This window comes from Salvelinus alpinus, chromosome 16, assembly GCF_045679555.1.
Source record: "Salvelinus alpinus chromosome 16, SLU_Salpinus.1, whole genome shotgun sequence".
NCBI classification, from domain to species: Eukaryota; Metazoa; Chordata; class Actinopteri; order Salmoniformes; family Salmonidae; genus Salvelinus; species Salvelinus alpinus.
Window position 1 is genome coordinate 22,219,746 of NC_092101.1, and position 21,559 is coordinate 22,241,304.

Consider the following 21,559-nt stretch of genomic DNA (forward strand, 5'->3'; position numbering starts at 1 on the left):
TTATCATTCTGATGACACTGACATGATCATTGGCATGAATATTTACTTTTGAGAGATGTACTAAGGATTTTTAGTGACTGACTAGCTTTAGAAACATATCTATTGTATATTGCAGTTTGTACAAATTGTTCTGAGAAATGCACTTATTATTTTGCACATGTTAGGGATGATGTGAAAAATGCACCAAAGCGACTGAGTAATCACTGGGAATAGGGGCCAGGTGTGCGTAATGAAAGTTCCGGAGGGATCCGTGACACCTTCTTGGTCAAATAGCCCTGGAGGTGTGTTTTGGGTCATTGTCCTGTTGAAAAACAAATTATAGTCCCACTACGCGCAAACCAGATGGGATGGCATATTGCTTCAGAATGCTGTGGTAGCCATGCTGGTTAAGTGTGCCTTGAATTCTAAATAAATCACTGACAGTGTCGCGACTAAAGCACCCCCACACCACCACACCTTCTCCTCCATGCTTCATGGTGGGAACCACACATGCGGAGATAATCCGTTCATCTACTCTGTGTCTCAGAAAGACACGGCGGTTGGAACCAAAAATATTAAATTTAGATTCATCAGACCAAAAGACAGATTTCCACCAAATTTCCACCTAATTGCGTGTGTTTCTTGGCCCAAGCAAGTCTCTTCTTCTTATTGGTGTCCTTTAGTAGTGGTTTCTTTGCAACAATCGACCATGAAGGCCTGATTCATGCAGTCTCCTCTGAACAGTTGATGTTGAGATGTGTCTGTTACTTGAACTCTGTGAAGCATTTATTTGGGCTGCAATCTGAGATGCAGTTAACTCTAATGAACTTATCCTCTGCAGCAGAGGTAACTCTGGGTCTTCCTTTCCTGTGGCGGTCCTCATGAGAGCCAGTTTCATCATAGCGCTTGATGGTTTTTGCGACTGCACTTGAAGAAACTTTCAAAGTTCTCGAAAGTTTCGGAATTAAAGTAATGATGGACTGTCATTTCTCTTTTCTTATTTGAGCTGTTCTTGCCATAATATGGACTTGGTATTTTACCAAATAGGGCTATCTTCTGTATACCACCTCTACCTTGTCACAACACAACTGATTGTCTCAAATGCATTAAAAAGGAAATGCATTAAAACCTGTTCATTTAAACGCATTCCAGGTGACTATCTCATGAAGCTGGTTGAGAGAATGTCAAGAGTGTGCAAAGCTGTCATCAAGGCAAAGGGTGGCTACTTTGAAGAATCTCAAATATAAAAAATATTTTGATTTGTTAAAAAAAAAATTGGTTACTACATGATTCCATATGTGTTATTTCATCGTTTTGATGTCTTCACTATTATTCTACAATGTAGAAAATAGTAAAAATAAAGAAAACCCTAGGAATGAGTAGGTGTGCCCATACTTTGACTGGTACTTAGAATCCATAGAATAGAGGGTAACATTCATAATCGACCTGAAAATATGCTTTGAAATACAGATGTCTTCCTTGACTTGGAGTTTTGATAGGTCAAATCAAAGGCTGCATTAAAATAGTAAGGTACTGTTTATTTTAAAGTAATGTTTGTCTCAAGCTATACTGCTGACATTTGAAAGGGAATATTTTTTGAAATATTTTATCAAAGGAAAATATGTCCAGATTTGAGCTGGACTGTTTTCCATAGAGATCTGAAAGTAACAGTAGGAATATCAAACAAGTCAACGTGAATTTTATCCACAGATGAAAAAAGGCTTTTTCACTGAGAGCTCCATCTGTAACCAGGATTCAGTCAGAAGAAATGTAGTGTTTCAGTTGCATTTCAATGAAGATGAGAGTGGATAGAGAGCCCAACCCCTGACCTTGGTCTGAGAGAGAGAGAGAGAGAGAGGGAGAGAGCGAGAGAGCGAGAGAGAGAGAGCGAGAGAGAGAGAGAGAGAGAGAGAGAGAGAGAGAGAGAGAGAGAGAGAGAGAGAGAGAGAGAGAGAGAGAGAGAGAGAGAGAGAGAGAGAGAGAGAGAGAGAGAGAGATAGATAGATAGATAGATAGATAGATAGATAGATAGATAGATAGATAGATAGATAGATAGATAGAGATAGAGAGAGCTAGAGAGAGAGAGAGCTAGAGAGAGAGAGAGCTAGAGAGAGAGAGAGCTAGAGAGAGAGAGAGAGAGAGAGAGAGCTAGAGAGAGCTAGAGAGCTAGAGAGAGCTAGAGAGAGAGAGAGAGAGAGAGAGAGAGAGAGAGAGAGAGAGAGAGAGAGAGAGAGAGAGAGAGAGAGAGAGAGAGAGAGAGAGCTAGAGAGAGAGAGAGAGGTGTGCTGTGCTGCACTCTGTCAGTCTTATGGAGATGAGAGATTTAAGAGAGATTTAAAAGAGCCTTGTTGCACCACTCTCTCCCCTAACACAGCCTCTTGACAGCTGGAGTTCCAACCCTTGTTCACCCAGGTGCTCTACACAACATCCCTGTCTCAAGAAACAGACAGCTGGAATCGATGCCTGCTAAATGACATATTTACACAGTATAGAACAGTACTGGAAGTGACCCAGCTAGCAAGCACTTATCAGACCACAGGTGGCTGAGGCAGCACACCATGGTAGGCAAACTGACATCAGACCATGGTCGGCAAACAGACGATATGGGGCTATGCTGAGCCTCTGATTTTGCCGATGGAAGACCGATCATAGGTCACCGTAAGCTTGCTATCAGGCGTGTGTCTGTAGCTGGCCACTGGTTCTGTGTGAGGACTGTGGGTTGAAAGCCGGTGAGCCACTACCCACCTGTTGGTCCAGTGTTGTTGAGGCACTCCTCCATCCTTCCCAGCAGCCTGCAGGGCGGCCACGTTGCCCGGGGGGTTAGAGGAGCCAGAAGAACCCTGGGATGGAGAGTAGTCCGAGTAGGTGGCCGACGAGCCACTGTTGTTCAGGCAATGCATCTTATCCGGATCTGATTCATCTGTAGACTCTGACAGGGAAGGGCAAGAGAAAAGCATTGACATGTCTCTGATGTCATCTACCTGAAAAATGAATTTGAATAGGGGCTTAAGGAGTTATGTTATTTTCAAAAGGTCACTGCTCATGTTTCTACTTGAAATGTGGGTTAAAGCTGGGTCTCCAGGGGAGCAAAAGCTATTGGAGAGAATTGGATGCTGTTCTCCTCAATCCAACAGTGAGTCGTTATGTAATGGATTGCAATAAACATGGGCGATTCCACGCCAAATATTTTTGGTATCTCAGATAGTTCTGGCAATTCTCACATAGGTACTTCATTGGGAGAAAGGATGTTTAACATGCTTTTTACATTTGTATCAAAAAACTTTTTTTGTATAATGAGTAACATTAATGAGTAACATTTACATTTTATGCCCTTTATAGACCTATACATACATACTCTAATATGTAGACATACTATATATTAGAGAGACCACTATAAGGAGTATAATGACACCAAGATGTTGTCTGTATCATATACGGTTCACAGATCATATGGTCTTACAGGAGGCATCTATAAAGGGCATAAAATGGCCAATTTCATCATGATTTTCCAAAAAATCATTTGTGATACAAATGTAAAAATCATTTTAAACATCCTTCCTCCCAATTAATTTTCTATGTGAGAATTGCCAGAACAATCTGAGATACCAAAAATATTATTCCCGCTCCCGCTGGCGTGGAATCGCCCTTATTCTTTATACCGTACCTAATTAGAATACAAAACTCCCCAAGGACATTATATAATAATTGTGCATTGTAGGACTATGCTCTGTAATCTCACAGGAGGAAACAACCATGCAATTAGAAATAACAATAGCAAACACAGGGATTTTCACTGTAGAGTTTAGAAAGCTTGAGGCTTTTTCATGTCAGAACAGGATAAGAGCGGAGAGTGAGTGTATTTACTGATAGGGGTCAGCCTCCCACCGATTGAGATATCAGCCCAAATGGCCTGCAGCAACTAGTCAATCAGCTTACTCTCTGGTTTATCAGTTTGAAAGTATGGCCCAAGATATACAGTACCAGTCAAAAGTTTGGACACACCTACTCATTCAAGCGTTTTTCTTTATTTTTACTATTTTCTACATTGTAGAATAATAGTGAAGACATCAAAACTATGAAATAACACATATGGAATCATGTAGTAACCAAAAAAGTGTTAAACAAATCAAATATATTTTTATATTTGAGATTCTTCAAAGTAGCCACACTTTGCCTTGATGACAGCTTTGAAAACTCTTGACATTCTCTCAACCAGCTTCATGAGATAGTCACCTGGAATGCATTTCAATTAACAGGTGTGCCTTGATAAAATGTAATGTAGAAAATAGTAAAAATAAAGAAAAACCCTTGAATGAGTAGGTCCAAATGTAACGTCTCTCGTCGGAAGGCATGGACCAAAGCGCAGCGTGGTAAGTGTTCATGATATTTTATTTCACAAAAACACTCAAACAAAATAACAAAGTGAAAAGCCGAAACAGTTCTGTCAGGTGCAGACACTAAACAGAAACTAACTACCCACAAAACACAGGTGGGAAAAGGCTGCCTAAGTATGATTCCCAATCAGAGACAACGATAGACAGCTGCCTCTGATTGGGAACCACACTCGGCCAAAAACAAAGAAATAGAAAACATAGAAATAAAGAAACTAGAATGCCCACCCTAGTCACACCCTGGCCTAACCAAAATAGAGAATAAAAGCCTCTCTATGGCCTTTGGGGAATTATATTATTTTATACTAGTATAATTGTTCAGAGAAAGAGATTTTGTTTAACTTCTTGCAACTATAGGGGGTGCTGTTCCGCATTAGCATATTTGGGTCTCCAAATTAAACTGCCTCGTGCTAAATTCTTGATCGTACAATATGCATATTATTGTTATTATTGGATAGAAAACAGTCTATAGTTTCTATAGGAGTTGAAATTTTGTCTCTGAGTGGTACAGAACAATTTTTACAGCACTTTTCATGACAGGGTTCAGATTTCAGAAATTTTTACCTCTGATCTGGGGTCTGTTTATAAGGCCACAGTGAATGCTATGAAGAAACCGACACTGCCTACGTCTTCCTCTGGGTGTCTGTACGTCATCACGTTTTCAATGAAATCGATGGGACGTTCACAGCCATTATAAATGACCAAAATGTACAGAGACCGCCCTTTCTCAACGTGCGCCTCAAGCGTGAAGGCCATCGGACCTGTCTCGTTCCAAATCGTTTTCTAACCAGCTATATTTCTCCGGTCATGTTTTCAGTCGTTATAGTTGTTAAAAACATCAGAATGTAGTTAATTTTAACCGTTTTATAGCAATTTATATCCGTTTAGTGCGATTCTGAGGAATTTATTTGTCGTGCACTTTCTAGCTTTGGGAACGTTTCGCGGTCTCGGTCGTTGTTAGTGGACATTTCGAAGGACAGAGGACATCTATCGACCAAAAGACGTTTATAACATAGAAAGGATACATTGCCCAAGAATATGATGGAAGATCAGCTCAAAGTAAGCAATATTTAATATGATAAACCGTGTTTCTGTCGAAATATTTTAAACGCATACATCGCCATTTTGTTTGGTATAGCTTCACTTGGCCAACCCTGTATTGAAAAGTAAGGATAATTTTAAAAATGTAAATCAGCGGTTGCATTAAGAACTAATTTGTCTTTCGATTCCTGTCAACCCTGTATTTTTTAGTCAAGTATATGATTAGCTTTTAATTAAACTAGATCACTCTGATAGATGACGTCAGACATATTGAGGCTTGATTTCCTAGTATTTTTATTGTGTAACCACGGTTTTGTATGGCTAAATATGCACCTTTTCGAACAAACTGTATATGTATGTTGTAAAATGATGTTACAGGAGTGTCATCGGAAGAATTCTGAGAAGGTTAGTGAAAAAATTAATATCTTTTGGCGGTGATTACGTTATAGCGCTCTTTGGCTGGAATCGATGCTCTGGTAACGTTTTCACATGTAGTATGCTAACTTATCGATTTATTGTGTTTTCGCTGTAAAACGCTTAGAAAATCTGAAATATTGTCTGGAATCACAAGATCTGGGTCTTTCCAATGCTATGCTTTGTCTATTCTTATGAAATGTTTTATGATGAGTAAATTGGTCATACACGTTGCTCTATCTAGTAATTCTAGTCGATTTGCGATGGTCGGTGCAATTGTAAACTGTGATTTCTACCTGAAATATGCACTTTTTTCTAACAAAAACTATCCTATACCATGAATATGTTATCAGACTGTCATCTGAAGAGGTTTTTTCTTGGTTAGTGGATATCAATATCTTAGTTGAGCCGAATTGGTGATAGCACCTGAAGGAGTAAGAAACTGATGGAGTTAGAATAGTGGTGTATTTTGCTAACGTGTTTAGCTAATAGATTTACATATTTTGTCTTCCCTGTAAAACATTTTAAAAATCTGAAATGGTGGCTTTATTCACAAGATCTGTATCTTTCATCTGGTGTCTTGGACTTGTGATTTAATGATATTTAGATGCTACTATCTACTTCTGAAGCTATGCTATCTATGCTAATCAGTGTGTGGGGGGTGGGGGGTGATCCCGGATCCGGGGTTGAGGTTCTAGAAAGGTTAACAAGTAATCATTGTTTATCTCAAAAAGGTAGGGATAAAAATGATTGACACCTCTAAAGATTCTTATAAAGTATTAAAACGTTTTTTTTACCCATTTTCCTAGCATTTTTACCCATTTTCCTAGCATGCAATGACTACATCAAGTTTGTGACTCTACAAACTTGTTTGATGCATTCACAGTTTTTTGGGGTTGTGTTTCAGATTATTTTGTGCCCAATAGAAATGAACGGTAAATCATTTATTGTGTAATTTTAGAGTACCTTTTCTTAGAAATAAGAATATAATATATTTCTAAACACTACATTAATGTGGATGCTACCATTATTATGGATAATCCTGAATGAATCGTGAATAACAATGACTGAGAAAGTTACAGAGTGTCAAAGATCATACCCCCCAACACATGCTTTCCTTTCACAATTACCAATAACAGGGGAGGTTAGCATGTCTTGGGGGCATGATCTTTGACCTCTAACATCACAAATGTTTGTTTTCTGAAATGAGTTTAGAGGAACAGAGAGCAGTGATGATATAACCTTAATGATAATGGTTGTGTTTGTACTGAAGTAGAATACCAGCGATGGGAGTTTACGGCCTACCTTTCTTGTCTTTCCCCAGTAATACAACCTTTGGTTTGTACATGGACGGTTCCACCAGGGTGGGCCTCATATCAGAGATACGGATATCATTCGGAGAGCCGCTCATAGAATCCTGAGAAAAGTTATTACACATTGTTATTTCTGAACAAAAGACAAAAAGACAAAAACCGATACACAGCTTGGTTAACATTTTCAACGACTTAACTCCACAAGCTCAGTGAGGTTCCTGAGGCAGGAACTAACAAAATGACACAAATATAGTACATAACTGATCATTATTGTACTGCTTATACTGATAGTGTCATCAGTAACTGATATATTTTCTCTATATCTTAGTGATGTGTAACCCACTGGAGCATGTCCTATCTGTGACTTCCTTCTCTCTTAGGGCTTAGAGGCCCAGCTGCTTGCTACAGGAGAGCCTACTTCCCACACCTGATGTCCCACATCTGCAGCCCTGCTCTGCTCACTGCACCCCCACAGGGCAGGCTGAGGCAGCCGAGCGGAGAGAGACCACCAGGCCTGCTTGCCAGGCGACTCCAGGAACCACATCCCAGGAACACTCACTAAACAGCACTGTCTCACTGGCATATCTGTATCTCCCTCCATCTTCTTTTTCTCTCGTGTAAAAAAGAGATCGCAATATATCCGATAATTCTGCGCTATATGTTTCAAAACATATAATTGAATGTCTATAAATCCATGAGGCTACTATGAGGGTTCAGCATGTTCAGTGTTACATGACACGCAATGACAGCTGCAACCGCCTTCTGCTTTGGGTAAAAATGTCACCTTAAATCACTCCAAAGATTGTCCATAATTTGCCAGCACCTTCTCTGTGGCTGGGAGTAATTGGTATGCCAGGCTTGATGCTTTGGCCACGTCTCAGAGGAATGCTTGATTAACTCAAAACAAACAGCTGTGAAGAGACTGTAGTGTGGTGATGCCAATAAGTGCTGGAGTTAGCCTTGGCATTGCCAGTCTACTGCCCGTTTGCACACTACTGTGTATACTATATATGCCATGATGCAGACTTTGCATAAAACATTTTCCTCTTCATAAGTACTGGACATTATATACATTACATATCTACAGTTTCACTGTTCATTAGAGAGAGTTATCGGCTTTCATCTTCATATTTCATGATACTCCGACTTTGTTTCTCCAGATGTTTCATAGTCTTTGTCAGCGTGCAAAGAGGCAGTGTGAAGTCACGCCAGCCGAGCCGTGGTTGAGCAGACTGTCTAATGTCTGATCTCACAGCCACTTACTATGAGGCAGAAACAGGAAGAAGCTGTAACGGCCGAGGACGCATTCTCTGGCTGTGGCAGCTTGGGAACCACGCGATGTAAAGAAATCTAAGCAAAACAAACAAACACACATACGAACAAATAAAAGATGGAGAGGAAGTTTTCATGGTTCTACAAAAAAAAGTTGTGTGAGGTAAAGAAGCATGGTTTATGGCATCAGCCCCCCCACCCCTTTATCCCCCCACCCCTCCAGCCGTCCAACCCCCCCACCCCCCACCCCTCCATCCCCCACCCCATCCATCCCCCCACCCCTCCATCACCCAACCCCTCCAGCCCCCCTCCCCACCAGCCCCCCAACCCTCCAGCCCCCCACCCAGTGACCCAGTTCTCGTTGTGGCACCGCAGCACCCAAGGGTCTCTTTCTCCCTGGGGTTTTATGGGAGGAGACAGCATGAGGCAATCCAAAGCAGTTATGGACACAAAGTACACAGGACATTGCAGCTCTGTCAGAGGTAGAGATATAGCAGAGTGCCAAGCACAGGAGGACCTTCCAGATTTAGGGTTAGGAAAAGAAGTGGTTGCTAGCTGACTCCTTGGAAGTTGGAACCTACTTCCACTGGAAAGGGGATTTTAGATGTATTTTCATTTTACAAGTTAAAGTAAAATCTAATCTACATCTCATCTTAAATATATGCAATGTTAAAAGGACTCACAACCAGCATGAGTGCATTTACAACCCTGATGTAAATGGCCCAAACTCTGGGCTCCTATAGAGCTTACAAAGAAATGACAGTAAGCAGATACAAGATACATATTGTATGACCTGCTTTATTCATCTCCAGATGCTGACCACTTGACTCTGGGAACAGGCGCTTATTCAGATCTAGCCTCTTGGAGTCCTCTGAATGCAATTGACATTTAACACTGACCTTTGCTCTGTTTGTTCAACAGCCTCTGCTGTTCGTTGTGCAGTATTTAGGCCTTATTAAAGGCTACAAATTCTGCACCAGGTTGCCCCCTGGGGACTTGCAAATGCACTAATACTTGACATTTGACTTATGGCCGAGTTAACCTCCATTTCAGCCCCAATATGATATTATGCCAAGATAATGCACCTTTTTGCACACAGCATAAAAATATTCTGAAAACAGCACCTCAGCAGACTACCTGTCTGACACAGACTCCTCTGCGTATTCAGAGAGAGAGCTAACAATTTAACAAAGACCCAGTTGAGGCCATCATGGGGCCTTTGAGGCTTCCAGATGAAAGGATTCTATGATCTCTGCAGGTTTCAATCACATCACCTCTAAAAAGCTGCTGCGCTACAGTTCCATGGCCCTGGGTTTAATACATTGCTCTCTCAAACTTTGTCACACCTGGCCATAAGTCAAAAACACTGAAACCTGATACTACATTAATCTATGTCTTTGAAAAAGTTTGGACACACCTACCCAGTTCTTTCAATGAAATTCAGTTCCCATGCGTTCAATACAGGTGGTCTCACCTCTACCCGAACTCTCACATTGAGATGTCCAAGGCAACTAAGGACTAAATCTGACATAACGGCCTGAGAGGACCTTGAGGCTGCAGTGTAAACATTCATATCATTACTCTCTCCCCCACCGTGCCCAATACAAGCTGTTGTTTTGTTTTACTTTCCTGGTGTTACAAGGGCGTAATAAGTGCTACAAACTATTTAACATTTTCACAAAGAGATAAGGAAATTGCTCCTGTACCTCTGAGCTCTCAGTCAGATCCTCCTTGTCCTTGCGCTTTGGGATGTCGATGGCAGAGTTGTGGATGATGCCCTGCTCTGTCATCTGAGTCTTGTTGAACTCTCTCTCTCGCTCTCTCTCTAACATCTCTCTTTCCATCACCTGGAACAGAAGATCACTCTGAGTGACTGGGTGACACATATCTATTGTATTCAGCCAAAGAGGACTATGTATAATCTAATCATTTGTTTTTGTATTTGTGTGTGTGTGAGAGAGAGAGAGTGTGGTGGTATGTGTGGGTCTCTGGGTGTGTGGTATGACCTGGTCTGTTACCTCTTTGGGGGGCATGGGCCAGGGGGGCTCATACTGTTCTTGTTTTCGTGACTCCATGTTGGTACCAGAGGAGTTAGTACCAGTGCTGAGGGGAAGCTGGTTCTTGCCCACCATGTTCTGCACTGACTTCACCATGTTCTTCAGGTCCTCTGGGTACGGTGTGGGGTAGCGCTTCAGATTGATCTCAACCTGGACAGACAGGACGAGCAAAATAAGCGGTAATAACAAAATAAAAACGGGGGAAACTGAGGTCAACAGAAAGTCCTGTGAAACCTTGACTTTTCCAGAGTTGTCCTCCTCCTCCTTCTTCTCCTCGAACTCAAAGGCTACGGTCATCCTCTGCTGACGCTGCTCCTCCCATAAGGTGGGGTTGAAGCTGTCGCTGTCTGACTGGTAGTCTACAGAGAGGACGGGCAGAAAAACAGGGAGGTGTCACTGACTTATTGTGCACTGGTCTCACACTGGTGCTGTTCTGACATGCTCACTTCACCAACAGCATACAGTGCACTGGCACCTAACCCAACCATCTGTCAAACTCCCTCAAGTGGAACCTCAAAATGGATTCAATTCCTGAGTAAATTTACACCTCCAGTCTATCTGACCCTCAAAGGGTAGTTCAGTGACACATGCTCTGCACACATATCACTATACCCATTACTATGAGGGATACCAGTGTTATTTCAAGCACCATTCATCAATTGTAAATACATATCCATGGCACGTTACCGATCACAAAATCACATACTCATAGTACTGCAACATCCACTTTGTGGAAGTACTTGGCTATGAGCATTTTCCCTCATGTCAGCATGTGTTACATTTCCACCCACAGTATCTGGCTAGCTCACCCTCATCATGTCGTGGTTGCTGAGGGAACATGTAGTTGGTGAGGACTCTCTGCTTGGTCTCTGGATGAGCCTCTGTCTGGAGAGGGATCAGGGCCTTGGACTGCACACAGAAGACAATCACACATCATTGACACTTCAAGTATAGCTAACACAGGTAAAACAATAGAATTGATCCGAAAATGTAAAGGTGTGTTTCTTTCTAACAAAACAACATATAAGATCATATTTACCTGATTGTCTGAAAGCCAAAGAGCAGCAAGATCTTTTAGTTTTGTGAAAGTGAATGGGAGATTCTTTAATCTGTGTAAGAGAGAAGAAGACGAAATGGGGAGTAAGAAGGCATATCATCTCAATGAGTACACTGTGTTCTGATGTGTTCAAGGACACAGATCATCATTAAGTCCCCTGTGAAAAGCCAATACTATTCCTCTGCCAAGGAACTATAACAGCCTGCCTGCCTCTGACTGACTGACACCCACTACTCACCTTGGCAACACGCTCAGCAAACTCTGCCTCACTTTGACAACAGAAATATGTCAGAGGGAGACAGTGTTGTGGGCTACCGTAGGTAGGATGATGCAGGGTTGGGGTGTTCGATGCCCGTTCTGAGGCAGCCTATCAGCTCTGTGGTGTGTGGTGCTGCGTGTAGAGGCAGGTCTGACTAATGGCTGTCGTGTGTTAAGTGATGGTCAGGTTTAATTACCTTGGATCCAGTTAATCACTGGCAGAGCAACCAAACATCTCATAAAGAGCTTTCTTAATTAGCCCGTGGGCAGGGGGAAGTGCTTTCTAAGGCTGTGCAGCTATCTTAATGTGCTATTAACAAAATAATAACCACTAGCTAGCTTCCCTAGTTTATATAAAATCCTCAGAAGAATGCCCCACTCCACCTACGCTCTATGTAAATATATAGACACACAACACAAGCCTTTTCCTCGTCAATGAGAGTGTGAGGAACATATGGATTCGCTGTGTGTCTGTGTTTCTGTGTGTTTGTGTTTTTGTGTGTGTGTGTGCTACTGTATGTATACATAGCAGAGCAATCGGTAGATACCTATTGTCGCTTAAGTTGAGAACACGTAGTTTGGTCATCTGCCCGATCTCGTCAGGTAGAAACTCCAGCTTATTGGAGCGTAACGACATGACTGTCACATTCTTACAGTTCCCAATCTGCAACAAAAGAGCCAAGCAGATATTTCAGTGATCACTTTCCATCTTCCATACACCAAACCATATAAATTACCAGTTTTGAGGAAGCTACTCTGAAAATATAGTTTACCAAGCTACCAATTACTTCACACTGGAAGAAGTTAAGCTACACTAAAGCTACCCTTAGGAAAAAGTAGATCACTACATCCAAACTACTTTGTGCTAAATGATCATATCTCAATCTGAAATGTCATAGACTACAAATTGCAAGAATAGATCACTCTGGGGTCAGATGTTAGCAGCATGTGTGATTTAGCCTATTCAACGTTTCAAGTGAAAATTAGGCAGGTCTGACGCTGAAAAAGCAAGACAATTCTTGCCTACCTCACCTATATATTATTTTTGCAAAAAAGTAGCATGTAGTTCCAGTAGTTAGCTACACCGCTGCATGGCAAAAAAGTCATTAACTACTGACAACACTACCAAGATTTGAATTTATTTCAACTGCCACCAAGCTACTGCAAAATGTAGTTAAATTACTAGTTGAACTAGATGTAGTTCACTATTCCCCAACACTGTTATATACACAACCAAAAGCATTGTGTATGTGTGTGAGTGTACAGGAGCACTGTGAGGATATAGGGACAGACGGACGTACCTCCCTGGGTAGTTCAATGAGAAAGTTTTCATCAGCAGAAAACGTGCGAAGGTTGGGCAGGTAGCCAATGGTGGGGGGCAGGGACTCTAATTCATTACAGCTGCAGTCAAACTCCTCTAAAAGCGATAAACTGGGTAGAGGAAGAAAGAGGAGAACGAGTCCCTTAAGAATCTTTCATGCCACAGCTACTTCCACCTGGTTAGTTATTAGTGTAACATCAACATGTAAAGAAGCAGAATAACCAAAACTCTATCAATAAAAAATAAAGGAAAAACAACCACAAATCTGCATAGATTTTCTACTACACATGTCTTTGATGTACCATATTAATATGTGCATATCATTTTGTCAAGAACCTGTGAAGCACAGACCTACTTACACAGACCTACTTAATTCGTATGCAAAAAAATGGGCTGTGAATTATTGAAGTGGAACATTTACATACACTTCGGTTGGAGTCATTAAAACTTGTTTTTCAACCACGCCACAAATGTCTTGTTAACAAACTATAGTTTTGGTAAGTCGGTTAAGACATCTACTTAGTGCATGACACAAGTAATTTTTTCTACAATTGTTAACAGACAGATTATTTCACTATTAATTCACTGTATCACAATTCCAGTGGGTCAGAAGTTTACATACACTAAGTTGACTGTGCCTTCAAACAGCTTGGAAAATTCCCCCAAATTATGTCATGGCTTTAGAAGCTTCGGATAGGCTAATTGACATCATTTGAGTCAATTGGAGGTGTACCTGTGGATGTATGTTAAGGCCTACCTTCAAACTCAGTGCCTCTTTGCTTGACATCATGGAAAAATCTAAATAAATCAGCCAATACCTCAGAAAAAATATTGTAGACATCCACAAGTCTGGTTCTTCATTGGAAGCAATTTCCAAACGCCTGAAGGTACCACGTTCATCTGTACAAACAATAGTACGCAAGTATAAACACCCTGGGACCACGCAGCCATCATACCACTCAGGAAGAAGACGCGATCTGTTTCCTAGAGATGATCGTACTTTGGTGCGAAAAGTGACAATCAATCCCAGAACAACAGCAAAGGACCTTGTGAAGATGCTGGAGGAAACAGGTACAAAAGTATCTATATCTACAGTAAAACCTGAAAGGCCGCTTGGCAAGGAAGAAGCCACTGCTCCAAAACCGCCATAAAAAGACAGACTACGGTTTGCAACTGCACATGGGAACAAAGATCGTACTTTTTGGAGAAATGTCCTCTGGTCTGATGAAACAAAAATATAACTGTTTGGCCATAATGACCATCGTTATGCTTGGAGGAAAAAGGGGGATGCTTGCAAGCTGAAGAACACCATCTCAATCGTGACACATGGGGGTGGCAGCATCATGTTGTCGGAGTGCTTTGCTGCAGGAGGGACTGGTGCACTTCACACAATAGATGGCATCATGAGGAGGGGAAATTATGTGGATATATTGAAGCAACATCTCAAGACATCAGTCAGGAAGTTAAAGATTGGTCGCAAATGGGTCTTCCAAATGGACAATGACCCCAAGCATACTTCCAAAGTTGTGGCAAAATGGCTTAAGGACAACAAAGTCAAGGTATTGGAGTGGCCATCACAAAGCCCTGACCTCAATCCCATAGAAGATTTGTCGGCAGAACTGAAAAAGCGTGTGCGAGCAAGGAGGCCTACAAACCTAACTCAGTTACACCAGCTCTGTCAGGAGGAATGGGCCAAAATTCACCCAACTTATTGTGGGAAGCTTGTGGAAGGCTTCCCGAAACGTTTGACCCAAATTAAACAATTTAAAGGCAATGCTACCAAATACTAATTGAGTGTATGTAAACTTCTGACCCACTGGGAATGTGATGAAAGAAATAAAAGCTGAAATAAATAATTCTCTCTAGTATTTTTCTGACATTTCACATTCTTAAAATAAAGTGGTGATCCTAACTGACCTAAAACAGGAATTTTTACTAGGATTAAATGTCAGGAATTGTGAAAAACGGAGTTTAAATGTATTTGGCTAAGGTGTATGTAAACTTCCGACTTCAACTGTATCATAATGATACAAGCATTATTTCACTCAAACATTTTGAGGAAAAGCCACAGGTAGATTCATTTCAGCAGCAGGTTGCATTATTTGTTGCTGACAGATACAGCCTCAGATGACTGATCCCTCCTTGGTGTAGAGACATTAATGGAAACAAATCATAATTGTGTTCCTTATAAGAGTAGATCCATCTAAGACATGTACAGACTACAGAAAGGTGAAATCATGAATCAAATGGATTCATGAGGATCATGGCAATATTCAATACCATGACTTGATAGAAAGAGAGATTTTTACAGACAAACCACGAAATTGATACAACTTTATTAATTCCATGAGGGAAAATGAATAGTTAATGTTGCTGACTCACTATCTGGTGGTGCCAGTATCTCTTTTCAATCAAATTATAATCAACAGTATGCTTTTTACCAAAATCGGGAATATTAAATACTGAACTTCATGAATGACAAACTTAACTCTATATCTTATAATATACCTTAAACTCTAAAGCCACAGTGTTTATTGAGTCAAATGCCCTTGCCTCTTTGTCACATTTGAAAGGACAACGTGAGCAAAATCAACAACAACTGTCCAGTTTTTAAATTCAAACTCCAACAGAGCGTTTAGTGTAAAATGTCATTGTATATGAACAGGACAGGATGAGGGGAAGAGCTTCCTCCCCACACTGGAAAGACTTCATTTAAGCAATAAGGCCTGAGGGGGTGTGGTATAAGGTCAATATACCACAGCTAAGGGCTGTTCTTAGGCACGATACAATGTGGAGTGCCTGGATACAGCCCTTAGCCGTGGTATATTGGCTATATACCACAAACCCCTGAGGTGCCTTATTGCTGCTTACCAACGTTATTAGAACAGTAAACAGTTAATTTTGTGTCATACCACAGCTTTAAGCCAATCAGCATTTGGGCCAATCACCATTTACAATTGTATTTATTTATTGTACACACAGCAGAGTCATTAGCTCAACATTTGTCTGAACAGGCTGGCCCAGCTGGCCTCCCATATGCAGGCTTTTTACTAGATCTGCTTCCCCGGCCGGAACATACAGACAGGGGACATTAAGGTGAGCACTTGCCTGAATAAACATGCTGTGGCGAGGAGGAACGTGTACAGGAGACAGGGATTTACAGTCTACTTACCCTAATTTGGCGCGTCCACTAAGTGGCCCATTTTAGATGCATGTGAAATAACCACAACACACAAAACCGACCAATGACAAACCAAGAAAAAAAGGTGTACAGGAAACAGTATCACAGGCTTGGGGAGCAGCAGTGGGGGAGGCAGGGCATGGTAAGGATGAACATGACATGATGAGCTGTAAGGTGGTGACCCTGACCTATGACATCATAGTGACTGGGCGTCTTCAGACTTGACCCTCAGAATTGCCTCTGACTCATTCTAGTTTACAGATTAAACTGATATAGTATATATAAAACAAGCAAATCAACTTGGCTGGCTATTGTGTTTGAGTTTACAATACTAGCAGAGGAAGCTTGGGAAGTATTATTATTATTTTTTTTTACATCAGAGTCAAGTCCACTCAGACAGCCTCCATTTTAAATATTGCACAACAAATTAATGGCACACCCCCAAAATGTATCTCTCTGTCTCTCTGTCTCTCTGTCTCTCTGTCTCTCTCTCTCTCTCTCTCTCTCTCTCTCTCTCTCTCTCTCTCTCTCTCTCTCTCTCTCTCTCTCTCTCTCTCTCTCTCTCTCTCTCTCAGTGCCGCCAACTGAGACACAATGTTCTACATCACTCTGTACTTGGTGTGAACAGTGATGGAGTAAATCAGCGTTAGTCGATGTGAGGTGAGAAGCAGCATCAAGGAGAAGGTGCCAGAGTGAGACAGCAGTTTCAGACCCCTTCTATCCACAGGCCGTGTTGACTACAGAAACAAACCACTGGCATAGAAGACGAGCTAAGATTAAGATGCAATGTGTCAACTGAATTTACCATCAAAATCTGTGTCTCTGACGGCTTTTAATTTGGTTATGCAATAGATGCCCTAAAACGGACTAACATTCAGTTCAATGATAGATATGCACTAATAAACAAGACTTGGAATTTAGTTTAGCTTTTGGCCACATCCTTTCAAAACATTTTATTTGGGAAGTTCAGGGATTGCAATTTGAGAAGTGAAAGTACTCACCTTCCAATGGTGTTAGGCAGTGAGGTGAGCTGGTTGTCATCCACTTTTAGTGTTGTGAGCTTCTTCAACATTCCTACAATGGAGACAAAGACATAACTCTAGTTTCACTATTCATTTGATGTTATGTAATTGATTATTTAAAAAAAGGAACAAATACAATATGAGAAGCAAAGTTAAAAGAGAAGAACACGGTTAAAAGGAATTTTTCAAACCCATTGTCTACATAATCCTCTTACCGGTTGATTCATTTAATGCCAGGAAATTATTGACAAACTTATTAAGTACAAAATAACTTAATCGTTTGTGCAAATTAAATTTGACGATTCAAACAAACACTTTTATCTCTCCAAATAGGAATGGAATTTTAATGACGCATATGATTGATAATGGCAAACCAACTCAGGGATTTGCGCTCTCAGATAACAACCTCCAAGAGGAGCCGCCACGATGAACACAGTCATTACAGAATTAATCATCCTCTCCTCACCTCATCTCCTAATCATCCTTTCTTGATCCTTTTTCTTATTCTTTCTAACAAGGATACCCTATTGTTCCAGAGGGGAGAGAGCAGAGACAATCTAACTAGGATACCATATTGTTCCAGAGGGGAGAGAGCAGAGACAATCTAACCAGGAGATCCTACTGTTCCAGAGGGGAGAGAGCAGAGACAATCTAACCAGGATACCCTATTGTTCCAGAGGGGAGAGAGCAGAGACAATCTAACCAGGATACCATATTGTTCCAGAGGGGAGAGAGCAGAGAGAATCTAACCAGGATACCATATTGTTCCAGAGGGGAGAGAGTAGAGACAATCTAACCAGGAGATCCTATTGTTCCAGAGGGGAGAGAGCAGAGACAATCTAACCAGGAGATCCTATTGTTGCAGAAGGGAGAGAGTAGAGACAATCTAACCAGGAGATCCTACTGTTCCAGAGGGGAGAGAGCAGAGACAATCTAACCAGGATACCATATTGTTCCAGAGGGGAGAGAGCAGAGAGAATCTAACCAGGAGATCCTATTGTTCCAGAGGGGAGAGAGCAGAGACAATCTAACCAGGATACCCTATTGTTGCAGAAGGGAGAGAGTAGAGACAATCTAACCAGGATATCCTATTGTTGCAGAGGGGAGAGAGTAGAGACAATCTAACCAGGAGATCCTATTGTTCCAGAGGGGAGAGAGCAGAGACAATCTAACCAGGAGATCCTATTGTTGCAGAAGGGAGAGAGTAGAGACAATCTAACCAGGATATCCTATTGTTGCAGAGGGGAGAGAGCAGAGACAATCTAACCAGGAGATCATATTGTTCCAGAGGGGAGAGTGCAGAGACAATCTAACCAGGATATCCTATTGTTGCAGAGGGGAGAGAGCAGAGACAATCTAACCAGGAGATCATATTGTTCCAGAGGGGAGAGTGCAGAGACAATCTAACCAGGATATCCTATTGTTGCAGAGGGGAGAGAGCAGAGACAATCTACCTAGGATATCCTATTGTTGCAGAGGGGAGAGAGCAGAGACAATCTAACCAGGAGACCCTATTGTTGCAGAGGGGAGAGAGCAGAGACAATCTAACCAGGAGACCCTACTGTTCCAGAGGGAAGAGAGCAGAGACAATCTAACCAGGATATCCTATTGTTCCAGAGGGGACAGAGCAGAGACAATCTACCTAGGAGATCCTATTGTTGCAGAGGGGAGAGAGCAGAGACAATCTAACCAGGATACCATATTGTTCCAGAGGGGAGAGAGCAGAGACAATCTAACCAGGATATCCTATTGTTCCAGAGGGGACAGAGCAGAGACAATCTACCTAGGAGATCCTATTGTTGCAGAGGGGACAGAGCAGAGACAATCTAACCAGGATATCCTATTGTTCCAGAGGGGACAGAGCAGAGACAATCTACCTAGGAGATCCTATTGTTGCAGAGGGGACAGAGCAGAGACAATCTACCTAGGAGATCCTATTGTTGCAGAGGGGAGAGAGCAGAGACAATCTAACCAGGATACCATATTGTTCCAGAGGGGAGAGAGCAGAGACAATCTAACCAGGAGACCCTATTGTTGCAGAGGGGAGAGAGCAGAGACAATCTAACCAGGATACCATATTGTTCCAGAGGGGAGAGAGCAGAGACAATCTAACCAGGATATCCTATTGTTGCAGAGAGGAGCAGAGATAATCTAACCAGGATATCCTATTGTTGCAGAGGGGAGAGAGCAGAGACAATCTAACCAGGATATCATATTGTTGCAGAGGGGAGAGAGCAGAGACAATCTAACCAGGATACCCTATTGTTCCAGAGGGGAGAGAGCAGAGACAATCTAACCAGGAGATCCTATTGTTGCAGAGGGGAGAGAGCAGAGACAATCTAACCAGGATATCCTATTGTTTCAGAGGGGAGAGAGCAGAGACAATCTAACCAGGAGATACTATTGTTGCAGAGGGGCGAGAGCAGAAACAATCTAACCAGGAGACCCTATTGTTGCAGAGGGGAGAGAGCAGAGCAGTTCTATGGCCTCACCTATGCTGTCAGGCAGATGCTGCAGCATGTTGGAAGAGAGCAGGAGGTCCTCCAGGCACTCACAGCCAGAGATGTCAGTGTCCAAGCTCTCAATCCTGTTTTTAGCCAAGTCCAGGTAGCGCAGCTGCCTCAGCTTCCCTATACACTTCAGCAGAAGGGGAGGGAGAGACATGGAGAGATGGATGTTAGAGCGGTTGAAGAGAGCGAGAGACAGAGAGAGAGACAGAGAGAGAGACAGAGAGAGAACGATCTGAGAGACAAGGCAAGAAGGGCCTTCTATGCCATCAAAAGGAACATACATTTCAACATACCAATTAGGATCTGGCTAAAAATACTTGAATCAGTCATAGAGCCCATTGCCCTTTATGGTTGTGAGGTCTGGGGTCCGCTCACCAACCAAGATTTCACAAAATGGGACAAACACCAAATTGAGACTCTGCATGCAGAATTCTGCAAAAATATCCTCCGTGTACAACGTAGAACACCAAATAATGCATGCAGAGCAGAATTAGGCCGATACCCACTAATTATCAAAATCCAGAAAAGAGCCGTTAAATTCTACAACCACCTAAAAGGAAGCGATTCCCAAACCTTCCATAACAAAGCCATCACCTACAGAGAGATGAACCTGGAGAAGAGTCCCCTAAGCAAGCTGGTCCTAGGGCTCTGTTCACAAACACAAACCACAGAGCCCCAGGACAACAGCACAATTAGACCCAACCAAATCATGAGAAAACAAAAAGATAATTACTTGACACATTGGAAAGAATTAACAAAAAAACAGAGCAAACTAGAATGCTATTTGGCCCTAAACAGAGAGTACACAGTGGCAGAATACCTGACCACTGTGACTGACCCAAACTTAAGGAAAGCTTTGACTATGTACAGACTCAGTGAGCATAGCCTTGCTATTGAGAAAGGCCGCCGTAGGCAGACATGGCTCTCAAGAAAAGACAGGCTATGTGCACACTGCCCACAAAATGAGGTGGAAACTGAGCTGCACTTCCTAACCTCCTGCCCAATGTATGACCATATTAGAGAGACATATTTCCCTCAGATTACACAGATCCACAAAGAATTTGAAAACAAATCCAATTTTGATAAACTCCCATATCTACTGGGAGAAATTCCACAGTGTGCCATCACAGCAGCAAGATTTGTGACCTGTTGCCACAAGAAAAGGGCAACCAGTGAAGAACAAACACCATTGTAAATACAACCCATATTTATGCTTATTTATTTTAACTTGTGTTCTTTAACCATTTGTACATTGTTACAACACTGTGTATATATAATATAACATTTGTAATGTCTTTATTGTTTTGAAACTTCTGTATGTGTAATGTTTACTGTTAATTTGTATTGTTTATTTCACTTTTGTATAATATCTACCTCACTTGCTTTGGCAATGTTAACACATGTTTCCCATGCCAATAAAGCCCCTTGAATTGAATTGAATTGAATTGAATTGAGAGAGAGAGAGAGAGAGAGAGAGAGAGAGAGAGAGAGAGAGAGAGAGAGAGAGAGAGAGAGAGAGAGAGAGAGAGAGAGAGAGAGAGAGAGAGAGAGAGAGAGAGAGAGAGAGAGAGAGAGAGAGAGAGAGAGAGAGAGAGAGAGAGAGAGAGAGACAGAGAGACAGAGAGACAGAGAGAGAGAGCGCTGTCTCCGGCTAGCCATTGTTCCAACATGTGGGTTTGAGGGAACTGTCTTGCAAGAGTTTCCCTATGGTAGTGCATCACAACCGCCATCTACAGACTTCAT

The 21,559-nt window shown here is 41.8% G+C and overlaps 1 protein-coding gene across 18 annotated transcripts in view; it reads right to left on the bottom strand.

Moving 5' to 3' along the window:
* The window catches only part of LOC139541147 (leucine-rich repeat-containing protein 7-like), a 234,853-nt gene that overhangs the window by 14,885 nt on the left and 198,409 nt on the right, over positions 1 to 21,559 (bottom strand). For 13 of the 18 annotated variants that reach the window (XR_011668318.1, XM_071345428.1, XM_071345429.1 and 10 more), the window contains 13 exons: positions 19,799 to 19,943; positions 17,286 to 17,358; positions 16,276 to 16,293; positions 13,084 to 13,213; positions 12,331 to 12,446; positions 11,507 to 11,576; positions 11,277 to 11,376; positions 10,702 to 10,826; positions 10,429 to 10,617; positions 10,117 to 10,257; positions 8,402 to 8,488; positions 7,131 to 7,242; positions 2,725 to 2,908 (listed from right to left, as the gene is read on the bottom strand). Coding sequence is in view for 17 of the 18 variants with exons in the window: in XM_071345428.1 (XP_071201529.1) it covers positions 2,725 to 2,908; positions 7,131 to 7,242; positions 8,402 to 8,488; positions 10,117 to 10,257; positions 10,429 to 10,617; positions 10,702 to 10,826; positions 11,277 to 11,376; positions 11,507 to 11,576; positions 12,331 to 12,446; positions 13,084 to 13,213; positions 16,276 to 16,293; positions 17,286 to 17,358; positions 19,799 to 19,943 (1,490 nt within the window). In the remaining variant the exon portion in view is untranslated. The remainder of the gene's footprint in view (positions 1 to 2,724; positions 2,909 to 7,130; positions 7,243 to 8,401; positions 8,489 to 10,116; positions 10,258 to 10,428; positions 10,618 to 10,701; positions 10,827 to 11,276; positions 11,377 to 11,506; positions 11,577 to 12,330; positions 12,447 to 13,083; positions 13,214 to 16,275; positions 16,294 to 17,285; positions 17,359 to 19,798; positions 19,944 to 21,559) is intronic. The other 5 variants (XM_071345427.1, XM_071345441.1, XM_071345443.1 and 2 more) reach the window with 2 other exon arrangements.